General features: G+C 40.7%; 1 protein-coding gene across 3 annotated transcripts in view; it reads left to right on the forward strand.

Annotated features, from left to right (window-relative positions):
* The first annotated feature begins 11,349 nt into the window (after positions 1–11,349).
* Prtfdc1 (phosphoribosyl transferase domain containing 1) overlaps positions 11,350–21,039 on the forward strand; it is a 78,823-nt gene continuing 69,133 nt past the window's right edge. For all 3 annotated transcript variants that reach the window (XM_042686182.1, XM_042686183.1, XM_042686184.1), the window contains exons 1-2: positions 11,350–11,431; positions 19,055–19,161. In XM_042686182.1, coding sequence (XP_042542116.1) covers positions 11,384–11,431; positions 19,055–19,161 — 155 coding nt within the window. In that variant the 5' untranslated portion in view covers positions 11,350–11,383. The remainder of the gene's footprint in view (positions 11,432–19,054; positions 19,162–21,039) is intronic.

The raw sequence follows: 21,039 nt of genomic DNA on the forward strand, positions 1-21,039 counted from the left end.
TATCCCTATTTAAACAATTTCTTTTTTCCCTTCCCCTCCCCAAATTATACCAACATCAAATACAGTGAAAACAGGGGTTATGTCAGTTTTCCTTTTTATTTTTCTTTTACACAAAGGAAAAGAAGACATAGGAAGAGATTTGGAAAAAAATCTTTCAAAAAAGTCAGATGTTTCTAAGGATAAGAAAAATTAGTGGAAACTTAGGCTTCAATGTTTCCAAATGAACACAAAAGGGTTTCAGAAATAACTAAGCAGTAACTTCAGAAACAATGGTCAATACTTTTCTTTTTCTTTTTTTCTGGTCCTTCGTGGGGCTTGAACTCTGGGCTTGGGCTCTGTCCCTCAGCTCTTCAGCTCAAGGTGAGCGCTCTACCACTTGAGCCACAACGCTACTTCTGGTTTTCTGGTGGTTTATTGGAGATAAGAGTCTCACAGACTTTCCTGCTTGGGCTGGCTTTGAACAGTGATTCTCAGATCTCAGCCTGCTGAGTAGGTAGGATTACAGGCGTGAGCCACTGGCGTGCAGCTTTCTTTTTTCTTTAATTTTTCTTTTCTGGCTGGGGAGTAGGCTGGTAGATGTGCTTGAAGTCAGAGCTTGGGCACTTCCCTTTAGATTTCTACCCAAGACTAGTTTACTAACATTAGAGCCACAGCTCTATTCTGGCTTTTGCTCATTAATTGTAGATAATATTTTCTTGGATTTGTCTGCCCAGGCTAGCTCCACACCAAGACCATCAGATTTCAGCTTCCTCATTAGTTAGGATTATAGACGTGAACCAGTGGCACCCAGCTTCTTTTGTTGTTGTTTAAATCGTTTAATTTTAATTTTATTTTACTTGTGCAGAAGCTTGAGCCCGGGACTCTGGCATACCAAACATGCACTCTATACCATGGGAGCTATATCTAAACCAGTTTTAAGATTTAAGGGGAAAATGTTGGAAAAGAATGCAGAAAGTTCACAGGTAACACCAGAAACAACAAAATAATGGAAATATAAAAGGTAATGATGGGCTGGAGGTACAGCTCAGTGATAGAGCACTTGCCACATACACACAAGGACTTGGGGTGGATTCCTAATACATCCACTATGGGGAGGAGTCACCTGATTTGGATAGAAAGGTGAAAAGGTAACAGGGCATCAAGTTCAGGAATGACGTGCACAAATGTTTTCGGCAGTCTGTTTGTATCACTTAAGCTTTGGCAAAATCCCCAGACCCATAGAGAAGACAAGTCAGCCATCTCTCATGTCTTCATTCTCTGGAAAAGGTGACCAGGATGTCTATTCTGTGGCTGACTGCTGAATATGCTGAGAAATCTAAGAATGAAAAGTCAATGACATTCATCTTAGAGGTTGAAGGAAATTATGTTGTGGTTAAACATCTGGCCTTGACTATGTAAACTAGGATTTTTTTTTATTTCCTGTTCCTTTGAATCCCTGTTGTGTTCAAAGATTCTCACCTATGTGACTCAAGATTGTTTACTGCTTTTGAATTTGGTATGAACCACAGAGAAACTTAAGGATCTTTTTCAAAGCCGAGAGGTAAAGTTAGATATTGACAAAGTTGATCTGAGTTTGGTTGAGCTAAGAAAGAATAGAGAGCCTAAGATCAGGTGAGTGAGAAAACAAGAAAACCACTCCCACAGTAACCAAATAGCATTTCAAATGGTTTGAGGAAACAGATGAGCTAGAATTTTAGGCACATTTATAGCAAGCAACATTTCAATACATATAACCCCCAACCTTACCTCTAGAGACACTTCAAAATGTTTTTAACTTAATTTTTAACTTAGAATTTTAAATTTGATCCATTTATACATTTTACTTAAAAATAAACTATAAACATTAAGACTAACTGTGGATTTTGAAATCTATCCATTTATTTTGCACTTATTTTGGTTATTATTTGTTAGTCCGAACATTAAGAGCTTTAAATAAAGCTATTTTTCATCCCAATATAAAATTGAAGATAATAAAGCAATCGTTTTTAAATTAGGCTTTAAATCACCATCCTCCTCTATACTAACAAGAAGTTTTCTTGTAGATTACTTTTGCTTTACATATTTGCATGCAAACATATATACGCTATAATCATTACTTTTTTACAAAAGACAAGCTGATGATACAGCAAATAAGTATAACTTCACTGAAAATGCTAACTTGTTTATATAAAGAAACATTTATAGATTTTTAAGTTTATTTATTCAAAAGAACTACTCAACTGATTTGTTTTATTAATGTAAAAATTCCATCTAACCAGGGTTTTCATTTAATTTCATCGGTATTGCCAATTTCAATACTAAATGAAATTTATTCAGCAGTTTTGGGATAGTTGACAGTTTTAATACATTATTTTAAATATTCCTCACAATAATTTTATGAAGTAAATAATCAACATTATCTTCACTGAATAGATTCAGAAAATAAAGCAAAGAAGTAAAGAGACTTGCACAAGGTCAGATGGTAGGTGTTGGAGTCTGGTTTTAAAGTTGAGTTGCTCTGATTTAGAGCCAAAAGCCTGATACAGAGCACCATAAAGTTTTCATTAGTCTGGGTATTAATTTATGGACTTCAATGTTAAAACAGCATTGCTTTAAAGTACTCTACAGAGAATTAATCACAAATTCAAATTGACTTTCCTATTAGTTGCAATTACTAAGCTTTTACATATGTTAGCTAATATTCTTTTCCTTTACAACTCAAAGTGTTTTAACAATAATATATAATTAATTCTTCATTTAAAAATCTACAAAATTTACTACATTTTTCATTGAATATGCTAAAATGTAAGCTAAATTTAGCAATATGTATGAAGAGCATTAAAATATTTAAAACCTCTAGCTTAGAAATACCATTTCTAGAAGACTTTATCTCCAAAATTAGTTAAAATGCATATAAATGGTTTATTACACACATTCGTTTATATAGGCTTATAAAAACCAAAATTTGTGAGTAATATCAGTGTTCTGGAAATCATTAAATAAATGCTAGTATTCCTGCTTCAAATAATGTTTCTAGTTTATTATAACATGAGAAAACACTTGTGTTACATGTTTATTATATTTGGAGTGTGATGCAGAGCTAGGTCTAAAACCATTCATTAAGTCTAAAACTTAATCACAAACATATAGGATAAACTTTCCATAATCACAAAACTGGAAGAACATACCAACACATTTTCAATACTTTTATATTTTACTTCTGTAGTTCTATATTTCCAAGCTTAAAATCAACTTTCACATACTAGTAAAATCAGAAAAAAAATAGCTTTAATTTTTAATTGTGTGTGTGCATGTGCGAGTGTGTGAGGAGAGAGAGAGTATACTGGAGCTTGAGTTCAGGCCTGGATACTATCCCTGAGCTTTTTCATTCAAGGCTAGCACTCTACCACTTGAGCCATAGATCCATTAATGGATATTTAATAGTTAAGTGAAGATAAACTGCTTAATCTCTTACTATTTTATTTGGGATGAGTATCTCTTATGTTTTAAGAATAGCTGTTCTTATCCTGTTGTTGTATTCCATTTTCATCTCCTAATCTAGTCACTTAATGAAACATAGGTATTGATCACTTTCTCACATGTAAATCCAGGGGATTTTTTATTTTGTCTGTCATGGGGCTTGAACTCGGGGACTGGGTGCTGTCCCTGATCTCTTTTGCTCAAGGCTAGTACTCTACCACTTTGAGCCACAGTACCACTTTCGGTTTTGAGTGGCTAATTGGAGATGAGACTCTCATGGGGACTTTTCTGCCTGGGATGGCTTCCAAACCTGAGATCTGAGGAGATCTCAGCCTCTTGAGTAGTCTGAGTCACCTGTGCCTGGGAGGGGGGATTTTTTTTATTTCAAAGAATATATATCAATTATATTGCTGGTCCCTCCCCCTTATTTTTTTCTTTTATTCATTAACAAAAATATATCACATTTATAATCTGCAAAAACAAGAACACACCAATCTCAAAGACATGCTTAGTTAAAATGTTAGGTCAGCCGTGTGCCAGTGACTCATGCTTACTCAGCAGGCTGAGATCTGAGGATCACAGTTCAAAGACAGACCAGACAGGAAAGTCCACCAGACTTTTATCTCCGATTAACTACACAAAGATAGAAATGGCACAGCAGCTCAAAGTGATAGAACACTAGCTTTATGCACAAAAGCTCAGGGACAATGCTAGGCCCTGAGTTCTAACCCTAGGACTGGCACACACAAAGAAATATTAGGTCAGTTTTAGGAGCGTTTTTTTTTTTTTTTACCATATTTAGGATATTAATAAGGGAGGAACATCTCTGTGTCACCATCTTGAAAGAAAGAATGATGCATATTTCAGTTACTTACTACTACTAATACAATCAGGCTTTTTTCAGCTTTACAATCGGTGAACAGCTTTGTCCCCTGAAGCAGTGATTGCCAGTTCTATTAATACTTTAGTGGTTTTCCTTCTTAATATCTAGATGGGTTATCAAATAGTCCATAAAAACCTCATAATCCTAGGTTCGTGAAGCACTGTGTCATGAGTATTTTACAATGCTCCATTTAAGTCTAGAGTCAGGAAGAAATAGACACGGGATCACATGAGCTTGATTAGAGATTGTAGAGACCAGCTTTGAGAGAAAGATAGGAGAGCATTGCTGTCATAGACAGCTAGACAGCTACAGATTGAGTCAAAGGAGTTGAGTCTCCTATCTTGTTCTTATCCTATGCTTGAAATAGAGGGGATAAGATCACCCAGGTCCATCTCAGATCCTTCTTTGCTGTTCTGACAAAAATAGTGAGGATAGGGGCTGGGAAGGTGGCTCAGTGGTAGAGTGCTTGCCTTGCATGCATGAGGCCCTGGGTTCGATTCCTCAGCACCAAATAAGCAGAAAAAGCTGGAAGTGGCACTGTGGCTCAAGTGGTAGAGTGCTAGCTAGCCTTGAGCTGAAGAACGGAGGGACAGCGCCCAGGCCCAGAGTTCAGGCCCCACAACTGACCAAAATAATAATAATAATAATAGCAACATAGTTAAGATCCAAAGGAATGGCTGGGCTCTTTTTTCATTTTAGGAACTGCCAGAGAGGGTGAATGTAGAACTTGAATGTATCTGTACAGGTGGCAAAATGTTAGCTGTTGAGAACCATGGGACAATTCTGATAATGTAATTTTTTTAATTCCAAAATTGTATCTACCATGTAGTATTTAAAAATGTTCTAACCTTTATTTTTCAAACCATTAAGTCTCTGATTTTTAATATAACACCAATCTTTTCTTAGAGTCAAATGTACATGGAATGCTTTAATTCTATGTATTTTGTTCATGTTCATATATATATATGTATATATATATATATATATAATAAAAAATTCAACTACCTTCTTTCCCTCCTCCCCCCAAAAAAGGGAATCTCACAGACTTTCCTTCCCAGTCTAGCTTTGAACCATGAGCATCAACTCTCAGCCTCCTGAGTATAGGATTATAGGTGTGAGCCAGGGTTGCCTGGCCTATTTTTTTATTTTTATAGTTGTATTGAATAGGTAAAACTTAGCAAATTTGACCTTCTGTCCGTTGGGGTTGGTATACCACAAACACCACAGGTACCAATGAAGGAGTGGTGGAGTTCAGAGAAACACAAAGAACACGTTTCCTCTTGCAAACCACAGGCTTATCACTGTGGTTGCTGCCATGGATAGTATTGGACTGGATGTAACAGACAGTAGTTTGGAAAGAGTCAGGAGCCTCGGATGCCAGTCTTCTTGTATGACTTGTTAAACCACCCAGCTGTGCTTCTCAGTTCATTCACCAGATTATTCTCCATGTCACTGGACTGCCACTGAAATAGAAAAAGGAAACTACTCCCACGTTGGCCTCTGTTGGTTTTGCTACATAGAAAGCTGACTTTGTTTATACAAGGGGGTGGTGAGACAGCTGAAGACAGAATGGGAGTGCAAGGTAGGTGAAAATAAACTCTTTGTTACATATGACAAATACAAAGATTCAAGTCACCTCAAAAGATTGCCCAGACTGTAAAAAATCTGGGGTTCTTCAGAGGCTGCAAAAGACCAACTGCATGTCCCTTTAAGTTACATGTCCATTTAAGTACCTGATAAGCCAGGTGTTGGTGATTCATGCCTATAACCCTAGCTACTCAGGAGGCTGAGATGTGAAGATTGGGGTTCCAAGTCAGCATGGCAGGAAAGTCATCAAAAAGCTGGAAGTGGAGCTGTGGCTCAAGTGGTAGAGCACTAATCTTGAGCAAAAGACTCAGAGACAGAGCCCAGGCTGAGTTCAAGCCTTAGGAATAGCACACACACACACACACACACACACACACACACACACACGCACACACACACACACACACACACACACACACACACACACACACACACACACACACACACACACACACACACCCCTCCTAAAATGTTTCCATGCTCAAAAAAGTTTGTAAAACATTTTTTTTAATTTTGCAAGTCTTGTTGTTGGTATAATAAGGCTTCTAGAAGTTCTATAACATTGTCTGTTAAACTTACGCTTCTTTCATTGTTTTTCAAGCCCCATTAATCATGGCAATATTTTCTTCAAATGTAAAGACAAATCTAGCAAAATACACTCTGAGAAGTGTTGCTTTAGGCAGATAAATGTTCAGTCTCTTCTTTTTTTCCCCCCAGTCTCTTCCACTCTCAAGCTACATTTCCCCAACCACTTTCCCAATCTACTCCACCACAACTCTAAACCCAATCCAGAATCTGGAGTACTTGGAGCAGAGGTAATATGTATCAAACTGGATCTGAAGCCATAGCTATACAGAGTATAGCTATACAGTTAGTTCCCATTCTGTGAAGTCCTTAATTTTCTTAGGATACCAGTCAAAGTTACTGTCTACTTAATGAAGCTTCCTTGTTTTCTGTGTGGGTTGGGAGGCTGTGTTTTGTTTTAGTTTGTGTTTTGAAGTGGACATCTTTCCATTGGAAACTTAGCCCTGGCTGAGGCACCAATTAATTTTGCATAAACTGCCATAGCATCTTGAGATGCTAATCTGTTCATTCCTAACCTCTCTGAGCTAGGCTAGAGTCATGTAGGTAACTTCTGCTTCCAGCTCTGTAGATTTATTTAGTGTTTATTCCTTGGTTCCTGCAGCTGTGTCCTTTCAATGACTGTTTTATGGTGGCCAAGAGAGTTGAGGATGGTTGCCAGGACTCTGGGATCTGGAAGAACACATGGACACATTATTCTTTCTTTCTAAAGCTATCCAATTCCTGTTCCGGTCAGATGGGGAGATAGTAGGAGGATGTTATGAAGCTTCCCAACACTTTCTGTTGATGGTATTGTTCACACCTGCCATTACAGGCTTCTATGTATCCTCGTGGCTCTTCAATGGAAGGTCAATTACTAATGAAAGTGTAATAATGCAAAGCCTGATTCTGAGCACAGCTTCTGGCTTTATTTGTGAGAACTACTTGAGAGCCATTATTTTCTTTACTCTAAGAATACACATTGGGTCCAGTCTGCTTCAAACAAGAAGCCAGGAGAGACAAGTTACTATGTGTACTGAATACTAATTAGGCTTTTGCTTAAGTTGGTTTTTGTTACAATTATACTTCTTTTATGTAAAGACAGGAAAATTACTTTAACTGTAGCAAAATTCTTGCTTAACTTGAATATTTGGAAGAAAATCCTTTCGCCACTTTTATGTTTGTACTTTTAACATTTACAAAGCATTTTATGCTGCATAGAAAAGCAAAATATCATCGTCATTGTTACTGGCCTTTGTCCACGGTGGATTTTATCCAGATTCCAACCAGCCACCCTCTGACTGACAATCTGAGTCACTAAGTTTCAGATGTTTACGTATTTCAACACAATTCCCAGGCTAAACGTTTTTTAAAATTTATTTTCATGTTTTAGGACTCAAGATATTAAATGTCCCTCTGAATTTCCATTTTGGTGTCTTGGAGTAACTAGCTAGAAACAATGAGAAAGGTAGATTGACTTGTTCCTTCAATAACAGATTTATATTGAAAAAGCCAAAATATCACCAAAATGTCAAAAGATTAGTATGCACTTCCAAAAGTCTCCAGTCTGGTGGAGAATTCAGTTCACTCTAAATATTTGTGTTTTCACCATGGTACTGGCCCAAGATAATTTCAGAATTTGAAATGCAGAAAACTTATAACCAAAAGGTGGTAAAGATGGCTGGATGGTGCTGGCTCATGCCTATAATCCTAGCTACTCAAAAGGCTGAGATCTGAGGATCATGGTTCAAAGTCAGTCTGAGTAGGAAGGTCTGTGAGACTCTTGTCTTTAATTAAGCAGCAAAGAGCTGGAAGTGGAGCTGAATAAATAGAATACTAGCCTTAAGCAAAAAAGCTAAGGTACAGTTCCCTGGCCCTGAGTTCAAGTCCCAGGACTGGCGTGCACACACACACACACACACACACACACACACACACACACACACACACACACACACAAAGGGTTGCAAAGAGAATGCCAGAAAAATGCAGGTATATTTCCTAGTTATTAACTTTGCAAATATGCTTAGCTTTATTCTTAGAGTTCCTCCAAAGAAATATTAGAATCTGGGAAGTCTGATTCTCATTTTTTAATATAGAATTTCATTGTTTTAATAATTTTCTTATTGTTTGTATCCATTCTTTTACCAGTTTCATTTGTCCCTAGATTGTTAAGTATCCCTCATTGGCCATCTTATATTAATTTAAAAAAGCAATTCCTTATTATTGGGATAATTTTATCAACATTTGGGCATGCATTTTTCACAGCACCTCAGGTTAATAACACTTTATGGTTTTCTAGCATTTTACAAAGGATTTCTTACTGGCCTCATGTTAATCTCTTTGTCATATAAGAGAAGAAAAGGTTTGTGCCCTTTTACAAGTGAAAAAATTGAAGCATTTTATATTGTTTTAGCTGACTTAGATTCATTGATTGAAGTTATATGGGTTGTTACCAGAAAAATTAGAAGCCTAATCCAAAGTTAATGTGCTGGGTATGTAACATATATTTGGGATTTAAAAAATTTCAGGGTGAATATTAAAGGCTCATGCCTGTAATACCAACACTCTACTTTGGAGAGAGATATTGAAGACAGTGACTTGTGGGAAAATGTTGGTAAGACCCCCATCTCAACAAAAACGTCAAGCCTGGTGGTATACTTCTGTGGTTCCACCTATAGGGAGGCAAAGTGATCTACAGGCAAAAGGAAATTGGTCTACAAATCTTCATAAAACCCAGACAGATGAGTTGTTATTCTCCAATTCTGGTCTTTGCAAATTCTGATATCACATCTTATGCATCATTGTTGCCGTTCAATGTATTGAAGTATAATCAAATAGCACAAAATATGATCATATAGGAACTGGTAAATAACAACAATTCCGTTTCCAAAAACTATTTGTCATCCTTCTGTGCTTTATAGGATATCCCATACAGGTCTATACTGGCTGTTCTTGAAGGTCCTGTTGTCTCTCAAGCAAGTTACATTTTTCACTGTGCACCTATTGGATTTTAGGTTTAAACTGATGGTGTGTCCAAGAGGGAAAACATTTTTGACTTACCATTTCCCTGTATCATCCACAGAAGCTTGGCTGAGGCCAGATTTGCTTGTTTTTATTTATTTCTTTATTTTTATCCTAAAGTACCAATACTACAGTAGCATTGTGTGTGTGTGTGTGTGTGTGTGTGTGTGTGTGTGTGTGTGTGAGGGATTGAACTCAAGACCTTGAGCATCGAAAACAAGTGGCTATCAATGAGCTATATCCCACCCCTGTCATCTGTGGCAGTATCTGGCCCTTACACCCACACAGGGCCTACTAGGAAGGTCTGACATTGTAGCAGTTAGACATTCAAGCTACCCTAGAGTGTAGCCACAGCACAACTTCTGGGTGCCCCTGAGCAGTGCAGACCCCTGAGAACCCTGCAGACCTTCTGCACCATAACTGTGGTGCAAAGTGAGGGCCAGCTCCTTGAGACAATCCCATTAACTCTCATGTATGACTGTTACTATTATGACAGCACTTCTCATTTTCCAGAAATGTTAGTAAAATATTGTGAATATTTCCTGGGCCTGGTGTTTGATCATGAAAACAGGGCAAACTATTTTTAAAAAGTGGCTCAAAAATAAGGACCTCTAGCAATGACTGCGAGACACTGTACACTGGACAACATCACCCATTTTTGAACCAGTCAGCAAGCACTGGGGTCCATGTCGTGTTCACTTTCTTCCAACTATGCTGACATTTAGAAGAGGTACCGACAGCCAAGGCTGGCCTAGGTGCCGCATCTGGATGACTAATATTTTTCAAACCTAGGACAGCATGAACTGATTGATAACTATTTTCCCTCTATCCAGGCCCAATCAGCATTCCTCTTGCTGGAGTGCCAGAATCCAAAGACTTAAAACTATAGCACTTGATTTCAGTTGAAAAGCAGAGAATCAACCTTGTTTGCTTCAGTGCTAGGAATGGAACCTAGGGCCTTGGCAGGTGTTCTACCCCTGAGCTCCTTCCTCAGACCACGAGTCTTTTAAGGGGATGGGGGTGGGGAGGCTTCTACAGCTGTAGAAGCCTCTGGAAGGATGTCAGAGGCCAGGACAGGGCAACGGATACAGATAAAGTCAAAGCAGGGCACTGTAGGAAAGGACAAGGAACCCGGGGAATTGGGTTCGGTGTCAACTGGGTCTGGAAGCTGGATTTACACAACAGATGCGTAAAGTAAGGATTTCTAATCGGTGGGGAGCGATGGCTGAGACAATTAACCCCTGACCCCATGTTTCTGGGGACGATGAAGCCCTTGTCCCCTTCCTCAAAGACAGCAGCGAGGAAAGGCCTGACGAACAGCGCTTTGGATCTGATCGAAGGTTAAAGCGATCAATCAATCAATCAATCAATCAATGGAGTCCATAGCACCGCTTGAGTATGAAGAATAAACCAGCCCATCCAAAGCGGCTGTCAAAAAGGATTGCCAGCCCTGGAGCTGGGGCGACTCCTCCGGGAAGGCAGGGGACCGGGGCGCAGAGAATGACGGCTCTTCCCGGGGAGCGCGAGCCTCGGGCCGCCCGCTCCTCCCCGGGTGCAGCGGAGCCGGCGGCGGCGGCCGTCAGGGACGCGCCCCGGGGCCCTGCGCTTAGGTGGGGCGGGCGGCCCCGCAGCTGCTCCCCGCGCCTCCGCCGCCGCCGCGGGCTCCGGCGCCCCCCCGCCCGGCGCCCCGCGCCTCCGGGCCCGGCGGGGGCGGGGACGCGGCGGCCGCGGGCTGGAGCCCGGCCGAGGCGCGGCTTTCCCGCCTGCTGGCCCGGGGGGGCGGGGCGGCCCGGTCGGCGTTCCCACGTCCCATCCCCCACCGCAGGCTTCCCGCGCGCGACTGTCCTTCCCGCGTTCCCCGGGAGAACCATGGCCCGGAGCAGCGACGAGGCGCCAGATTACGGGCGAGGCGTCGTGGTAAATGCAAACTCCGATTTCGGGGCCCGGACGGGTGCTCCCCCTTCCCACCTTCCTCCTGGGCACCCTCCCCCGCAGATGCGGTGCCGGGCGTGCGCGTTCCGGTGAGAGCAGACCAGTGGCTTTGTTCTTGGAGCTGGCGGGGATCGCTGGTGTCCTCCAGCCCAGGCGGCCCCCGCCCCACCGCGATCCGATCCGACCCCTCCCCAGCCGCGGGTCTGCGAAGACCCCCCGCGGGCTCCTGTCTGTCTTCCCATTTGCGCTGCTTCCTGATTCCTTCGGGGCAGTCTTTAAGTTTTGTTTACCGAAAAGATCCCGAGGCTTCTCGAAGGCAGTTAGGCCATAGAGCAGTGCAGATGGATGGAGCTGGAGCTTGGAAGCCTTTGAGCCTAGGCCCAGAGCTCTCTGTCCAGACACTGGGACAAGCTAGCGCCCCAGAACTGTCCTAAGCCCCCTCGGTAAAGGGAGATGAATTGGAGAGGATGTGTGGGAAATATCCACGTGTGCCAGGATGGGTGGGGAAGGGACAAACCTGAGCCTCTTTAACCCTGAAAGTCCCTGAGGTGGCAGCTAGAAGGTACTCCTCTCTCAGCGTCCCCTGAAACCAATCAGACCTTGGTGATTAAGACTGTGGTGTCATCCAGATGTGTCAGGCATCCATCCGGTGAGGTGGTAAGTGTTGGGGGTGGAACTCATTTGCCATTAAGATTCTCTTTCCAGAGCTCTAAGTGTAATTCACAGATAATCTGTTTATGAAAATGAATGGACTGAATTAGAAGGAGTAGGTTGGGGAAGGAACACCTCCTATTCAAACGGAACTATTCAGGTTGAAATGTGTGACTTGATTCTTAGTTCAACAGCAGGTCCTTTCCTTCTTAAGAGAGCACATTTGTTTGTTCATTCCACACATGTCTGTCTTGCTAGGTTCCTAATGGGCTTGTAGGCCCCCAGCCTTACATCAGGGAACAAGTCACTGGCCTGTCTTGGTGGAACTTGTCTTCAAGAGGAGAGACAGGGGCAAGCAGTGGAAAGACAAATCAATAAGATAATTTCAGAGAATGGTGTGTGCTGTGGAAGTAAGAGGATAGAGTAACTGGAGAAGAGCCGGGAGCAATGCATTTACTCAGGGGATCAGGGTGGCTTCCTTTTGGTGACTGCAGCCAAGACCTGGAAGATACCTGGAGGGTACAGAGGAAGTCACCTTGGGAGCACTCCGAAGCATTGGCTTGTAAGGCTCCCAGGTCAGGTGTACAATAGACAATTAGAAGTTCACATTTGGAATTTAGGAGAGAAATAGGGTACATGTGGAAATTGTCAGGAAAATGAGTAATATTGAAACTTTCAGAATGAAGGAGATGCCCAGTGAAAATGAGGGAAAAAAATTGATAAAGCTAAATGCTTGGAAAGCCTCAAATGTAACAGGCAGACTGTTGAGGAGGGGGGTGGGGGGGGTAGGGGGTGGATAAAGGAACCAAGAAAGAAGAGTAACATGAAAGAAAGCAGGCAGGACACAGGTGCCCAGACAACAGAATTTTGCAGGAAGAGGCTAAACAGTCATCAAGACTGTCACTGCTGCAGAAAGAGAGAAAGTTGGGAGATTTGGTCACTGTATTAGTAAACACAAAGCCATTAGTTGTGAGTATCTTTTCCTATTCTGTTGACAGAACGTTAAAGATATAGTGCTACCTTGTAATGCTAGACACTCTAAAAAGAATGAGGGAAACAAAGATGCATTAATAAGATAGGAAGATTATTAAAGTCTAAAAAAGCAAAAGAGAGAACAATGAAAAGAGATCATGTCAATGTCAACAGAAGCCCTCTTAAAAATGAGGTAATTTCATGAAAGATGCATGGGGGAGGGGGTAGTGGAGGGGGTATGAGGAGAGGAGAAATTACCAGCTACTGTAGGGCTCAGGGCATGAGGAATAATTGCCTAATTGCATGAGAGGCAACCAACACTGGAAATAACCAATGTATGATGGAAATTGTCTGGCATTTATATATTTTTCTCCAGTAACACTTGTGATCATTGGATTAACTTCATAAACAGACAAGTCTAGGTTTAGTGAGTATTCAAGGTGCTAATGGAAGGAAATTCATGACTCATAAGAAATGAGAGTTGGAAAGGAAAAGGATTCTGGAAGTGTAGACAACCCTGTAGGAAGGGGTGTAAAAAATCAAGGGGAAGCTGAAGCTCCTATAAAAATGTGGGTGAGGGGGCTGGGAAGATGGCTCAGTGGTAGCGCGCTTGCCTTGCATGCTTGAGGCCCTGGGTTTGATTCCTCAGCACCACATAAGCAGGAAAAAAAAGCCAGAAGTGGCGTTGTGGCTCAAGTGGTAGAGTGCTAGCCTTGAGCTGAAGAGCTGAGGGACAGCGCCCAGGCCCAGAGTTCAGGCCCCATGACCGGACCCCCCCCCAAAAAAAATGTGGGTGGGTGGGGAGCAGGTAATAGCCAGCATTTCTTGAACATGTACTGTGCTATTAAGCCTCATAAATGTGGAGGGACCAAGAGAATGTGTAAATCACACATTTACGTAAATGTACTTGTCACATATGTAACCAATAGCAGAAAATGTCTAATTTGTTTAAGAGAAGGGAATATTAAGGTTTACAATGGCTCTTACCTGCTTTCTATTGAATGAGGTAGGTAGGGCATTGATGGATTATTAACAATGGATGGTAGCATATACTAAATGTCAAATGAGAGATGTAGACTTTGAGTTCAGAAATTTCTCTCTGAATTGGTTATCATTTGATCAGCAGTTGGGAAAGATCACCAAATTCCTGGTTGGCACCCCTTTGTTATTTCTCAAAAAGAGAGACAAGATCATCTTTCCCTCCTAGATTTGGAGGTTATTATTTTTGTTTCTCTTGTTTGGTCAAAAGAGCCATAGTATAGTACTTATGCTTGGTTGGAATAAGAAGAGAAATGAGTGTTGATCTGTCATGTTGACTCTGTGCTTTACCCCATGCCCACCTTCATTACCATGGGAAAAGAATGGCAGAATTGGATATGGGTAGTAATCAGGGTGAGTTCCATTGAAAGCACAACTTGATCATAATGACTTCTGAATGCAGGACCCACCAAAGAAGAGGAAGGCATATATAACGCAAGGCGTTACGTAGTCGATGAGCCTAGGGCCCTGCTTTTAACACCACTTGTCTCAATTATTCCAAATGTGTGGTTAAGGAGTCTGGGTTGATGTTCCTGTCTGGGATTCTTTGAATCGGGGCTGAAAGATGAGACTCCCTTTTTCGTTGCTGATGGAAGGATAGACATGAGCCTGAAAAACAGTCACTTTGGTTTGCAGAACTGAGTAGGACCAAGTGAAGCCATTTGTATAAAGCTCAAACACTATATAGTGTTTCCAAACTGTGTTTCTCCCTAGGGGGAAAACTACAAGAAATAGTCTAAGCAAATGAGTGTGTGTGTGTGTGGTGTAAAGGCTTCGAAAGGAGGTTCTCCAGGTACCTGCAAGTGAGAATAAGAGAATATGAGTTGGTTCTGAGATTTGAATGTTGTATAAAATGACAGTTACTATGCCACTTCCTCGAGTTGGTGATGTTTTGCCTCTTTGCACAGCATTGTGGTGAAAAAACTTAGACTATATTATCTGTGATACTGAAACTATTAAAAGATTTCTGGTGATGAAAGATACCTCAACAAAACAGAGAAACGTTATAATCTAAGGTTCAGAACAATGGTCATTCCTCTAGATTTAGACTTATTTACAACAGGTTTTTCATGCACCGTTACAGAGAACAGAGCATAAAGCAGGAGCTCTTCACCTCTAATTGTCTTTTACCTCCATGATGAAAATACTATTTCAGATTAATTGGAAGTAATGGTCAGTTGGGATCACAGAATAGTTTCAGATAAATATATTTCTTCCACTTTTAAATTTACAGCTGGATATAATAAGACCTTGGCAAGCTTTGAGATCTTACATTAAATGAATTAGAATATAATTTATATAATCACTTATTCAACTTATATACGTGATTGATGTTTTAATATATCTAAATGTCTAACACCAATTATATAGAAGAGGCACGGTATGAGTCTTTTATTTATTATCTATCTGATTTAGTCCTCACAGTAGTCACAGGAGGCAAGCCCTAATTCCATTCTGTAGGTAAACACATTGAGACTGAGAAGCATTAGTCCACCTGCGGTTCTGTGGCTAACCAACTGCTTCAAATGTGTCAGATGTTTAAGTCTGTACTGCTGTTGACCATTGACGTTTATTTTTGGCCTTCCTTTCTTTTTCACTTTTTGGCAGCGTTTGTTAAGCATTTATGTTATGCTAATTAATGTACTAGGAACTCTAAGTACATTGCCTGTCAAATCACTTTCTTCAACCTGCCCTTTAAGTAAGACTCTTTAAAGGAGAATGAAACTAATTTCTCTAACCTCTTGTCAACAAGGATCAGAGCCACACTCTTGAACTTGGAATCTTTGAGACTCAGTGTGAACAAAGGGCAGTAGGGGATTTCCAAGGGAGGAATGAATTCAGAAGGCCAGCCACTGATGGCACCAGTGGAAAGGGCTCTAGGAGGTGAGCACAGTGTGTGGTCCAGAAAGGAAGCCAGAAAGCACTTGGGTGATCTCCCTCACCACCACCACCCTCACCACACCCTGGGGCCCAGTGCTCATCAGAGCTCTTGGATAACCTTCACTGTGGCTCTCCTAGAGGCTTGTGGCCTTTTAGTTGCAGCTGTCCCCATAGGCTCTGACAGCCATTGTGATGTGAGAGCTTGCAGCATGCCCAAGGAATTCTCAGGATGAGAGCTGGGGTTGCTCTCAAGTTCAACACTCCTAGCAATCAGTTTGCTGGAAGAAGCAGAGAAAATGTGATACTTTTCGAATATGTAGATGGTCCATAGTTTGGACTGTTGGTCTGCAAATGGACATGGTAGCTATGAATCCCTAGAGTCTTTTTTTTTTTTTTCTTGTTGGTTGTAGGGCTTGAACTCTAGGCCTGGGCACTGTCCCTCAGCTTTTCAGCTCAAGGCAAATGCTCTACTACTTGAGCCACAGCACAACTTCTGGTTTTCTGGTAGTTAATTAGAGATAAGAATCTTATGGACTCTCCTGCCTGGGCTGTCTTTGAACTGTGATCCTCAGATCTCAGCCTCCTGAGTATCTAGGATTACAGGCATGACCAACTGATGCCCAGCTTCCCTAGAGTCTTGAACAAAGCTGAGGCTGGAGTTTTGATTCACTGGGCATATTTGAGCACTACTGTGGACATATTCTAGGTCAGTGTTGTGGGCACTGGAAATTCAAAAATAAAGAAAGTCTCTTCCAGAAGGAGCTAATATCCCAGGGGAGACAAGGCAGAAAGAACACACACACACACACACACACACACACACACACACACACACACACATGCATCAGAGGAGTAGACAATTGTAGACCATAATGAGGACTCTGGATTTTACTTGGAGTTGAATAAGAAGCTCTTGAAATGACTTGAGCAGAAGCTGCCATAATGCGATGTACGTTTTTCCAAGAGCACCCCAGCCACCGTGCAAATGTGGAAAGAGGGGACAGGTTGAGCAGCTTCAGCAATAGTCTGGAGAGAAATGGCGGTGGTACCGACCATGATGGGGATGGAGAGATAACAGTAGAGATCTGGAGGGGTTAGTCCTGCTTACATTTTGAACGACTTGAAGAAGGATGACATTACATGATGTAATTGAAGGAAAAAAATGAGTGATGGTGTCGTGGTTTGGGCTGAACAACTGGAAGAATGAATTTCCTTTCCTGGGGTAGGGAAGGGATACATTTGAACAGAAATAGCATAAGTTTGCTTTGTCTGGCTTTCCAGAACCTGGAATGGGGATGGAAGTGGGTATGGATTAGACTTTAATCCTCCCTTCTAAAACCTGGTCAAAGAAGAGCTGGTTATGAGTCCTGTGTGTGGACTCAGCACTAAGTGGAGTTCCAATGGGCTCTGAATCACAAACAGGTAAGACAGAGGGAGAATGAGAGCGGAAGAGCTGGAGTGTCTAAAGGAGACTGAGTCAGGGCCTTTGCTAGAACAGACCTAGAAAGGACACCAGAAGTTAAGGAGGCAGATTAGAGAGTGGGAACAGTCAGCAAGGTCTCCAGGAAAAAAAAAGTGAGACGTCATCTAAGATTCCTAGGAAGATGAGCTTGGAATCCTGAGCTAAAGGGAGAAGAAAGGGGAAAAGGTACAGGGCATAAGACAGGCAGATGAACAAAATGTAGCTGCAAAGTTTTGTGACTTGACTAGAAACCAATCTGGGGCTGGGGAGAAGGGCTGAAAAATCAACATGGTTCTTCATTATAAGAGGCCTCAATTTTTAAAAACAGAGGAGTTTTATGAAAGTGTGCAGGAGTGATTAAAGACCAGAAAGCTAGAATGTAGTTTCGGAATGGTTTCAGCATACCATATTTTTGTATGTGTCTGTGTGTGTGTGTGTCTGTGTGTGTGTGTTTTACCAAGAATGGAACTCAGGGCTTCACAATTGCTAATCAAGCACTCTTAACACTTGCGTCATGTCACCCATCCTTTTGCTTTTAGTTTGTTTTTCAGATAGTCTCATGCTTTTGCTGGACCCATCTTAGAGAAGTATCTTCCTGCTTCTGCCTACTGCACATTTGATTCATTTGCATCTTTTTCATGAGGCAAATTTTCTCCCTTCACTTTATTATTTTTCCAACTTTGAAACTTACACATTGAGTCTGAAGCATGAGAAAGAAGACTTGCCATCTATCTGTTCACATCACTCTCCTAATAGTACTGGTTTAAGTTCCCACCATACTATATCCTTTTAAAGTCTTTGCTGTAGTGACTGGACCACTCAAAATTTGAGTCTCCTGTAATGCCAGGAGATATGCATTTTTCATAGGTAATCTTTCCCAGGCAAATAAATTATTTACAATGAATGGAAATTAAAATGAAATTGTATATGTTATAGGGTTATAAATGTTATGTTTTACTTATATAATTTTTATAGTTTTATATATATACAGACTTTATATAGTGCTTGAATATATGGCTTCACACATTATAGTCAAATGCTTTAATCATTGAGCTATACCTCACCCCTTACACGTATTATTATAAACAATACTATTAGATCAGCTGTAAGAGATTGAGTTTGTATTTTATTATATGACACCAGTACTTAAGAGTAGAGCACTGTATTCACATTTGTACTCTTTCCTTTTTCCTTTAGTGGTACTGTGGTTTGAACTCAGGCTGCTCACCACTTGAGCCACACCTATAACCCTATCTTTTATCAGGTTCTAGTAAACATTTGACCCACAGAATTTTACATAGGTTGAGAAAATGCAACACTTAGGTCATATTTAGACTTAGTCTCTGCATCAAGTGTTAATATATTTTTCAAATTATATACTTCAGTTATTAATTACATTTGTAAAATCAGTTTCTAAACTGGGTGCTGGTGGCTCACGCTTATAATCCTAGCTACTCAGGAGGCTACAGTCTGAGAATTGAGGTTTGAAGACAGCCAAAGGAGGAAAGTCCATGAGACTGTATTTTAAAAAATAAATACATTAATAATAAATTAATTAATTTTCCAATGAAAAATATCATTCACAGAAATAATTTGATTTACAGATTCTGGACAACTGGCCAGGATATGACTTGAATTTATTCACATACCCACAGCACTATTATGGAGATCTGGACTCTGTGCTTATACCTCATGGCATCATTGTGGACAGGTGAGTGTTATTCCCTCTGTTAGTCTTGGTCTGGAACTGGCCTGACCCTCTCTTGTGGAAATCTCATAATATACTTCAGAATCCTCTTCTCAACCTTTTATTCATCATAGAAAGAACTTTTACAGGACAGCAAATTTAGTCTGCAGTGAATCTATGCTTTAAGTGGATTGTATACCTGGACATTTGCTGAGCTTACATAAATAAACTATTTGAAAGTACGAGTCTCAAAATAATAATGTCCTATAAAAATAGAGACTGGGGCCAGGAAAGCATTGCTTTTCACCCCAAAAGTTTTGCTCAGGCTTTTCACAGACTTCTAAATTAACCAGGAAGAGGCCAGAGGTGACCCTGAAGGTTTGGACATTCCTGTAACTTTCATTTCTCTTAGATCAAGTAATGTGTCTCAGGTTAGCTGTTCTGTATAAGATTTTATTTCCAGGGCAGTGGCAATGTTTTGAGAAAGATAGCATTTGTAGTTTAAAAGTATTTGCAGAGAACTATTTGTAGCATGCTATTTCTAGTTCTTTCCTGCCTGTTCACTGTCCACAGACATTCTCTGGTTTCTTTCTACATAACTGGCTTTCCCAAAGACAATTTCTATCCTGTTTTAAGTCCCTCCCTCTCACGACACTTCAATTTACTCGGGTTTTTAGAAGGCTGCCTCTTTCAGCCTGGCCACAAACATCAGGACTTACAGGTTAATGCCCCTTTAACAAAACTACAGTAGTGCAAGACTGTTTATGCACTCCTAAATTCTGGACAAAGGTTGAATACTGAAGCCTCCACATTTATATGGAAAACAAGTTTCCTAGTGTTTACAATACACTTTCTGTAATACTAGAGATTTGTCAGTCCCAGAATTTAGCCTGGGGAAGATAAGAATCTGGGTTGCCAAAGCCAGCCCTTTTCATAAGCTGTAGTAACTTCTATCTCTGTTTTTTTAAATCTATAATAGTCTTTTGACTTAAAATTTAACTTTATGAACTAAGTCTTCTGAGCAAAAGAAAGTTTAAAATACACTGAACACTCACTCATTCTTTCCAGGACATTATCTTTTTATGAGTCACTGTCAAGAAGCAAAAAGGATTTGTCACTCTTTCCTCTACATTCTAAGATTTTTCCATCGTATATGACTTATATATTGCTTATGCTTTCAATTTATAGAATATTATTAAAATAAATCCTGGTTTGGTCTGGCCTAAGATAGATTTTTCATGAAATACAAATCTGAAAGAGAAGTTCCATGATCCAGTGAACAAGAGATGCTGAATGTTTAAATTGTTAAACCTAGCAATTGGTGATTAAAAACTGATATTACCCTATTTCAGATACAGAATTTCTGGTAAACTAACAAAAGAGGAAGAAATATGCTGGAGTTGAACAAGTAAACCAACGTTATGTGTGCAGAAGGAGACTCTGTGTTCACTACTTCTTAACTCTCAAGAGAATTCCCACCGGATACCAGTGGCTCACACCTGTAATCCTAGCTACTCAGGAGGCTGAGATCTGAGGATGTAGGTTCAAAGCCAGCCCGGGCAGGAAAGTCCGTGAAACGCTTATCTCCAATAAACCATCAGAAAACCGGAAGTGGTGCTGTAGCTCAAGTGGTAGAGTGCTAGCCTTGAGCTGAAGAGCTGAGGGACAGTGCTCAGGCCCAGAGTTCAAGCCCCATGACTGAGAAAAAAAAAAAAAAAAGAGTTCCCTTAACACCCTTGAGAGACCCTAAGTTTAAACAAATTCTTGATTCTAACTTGAATGTTGTGGTTTCAGTTCATTAACAGGATGACCTAAAACTTAATTGAGTCCAAGATAGATTGACTGCAGGCCTCTTTCCTGTACAGAATTGCCCTGTGAACTTGCTAATAGTACATAATCCTA

This window comes from Dipodomys spectabilis, unplaced genomic scaffold (assembly GCF_019054845.1).
Source record: "Dipodomys spectabilis isolate Male_0828 unplaced genomic scaffold, ASM1905484v1 ptg000096l, whole genome shotgun sequence".
In the NCBI taxonomy this organism is placed as follows: domain Eukaryota; kingdom Metazoa; phylum Chordata; class Mammalia; order Rodentia; family Heteromyidae; genus Dipodomys; species Dipodomys spectabilis.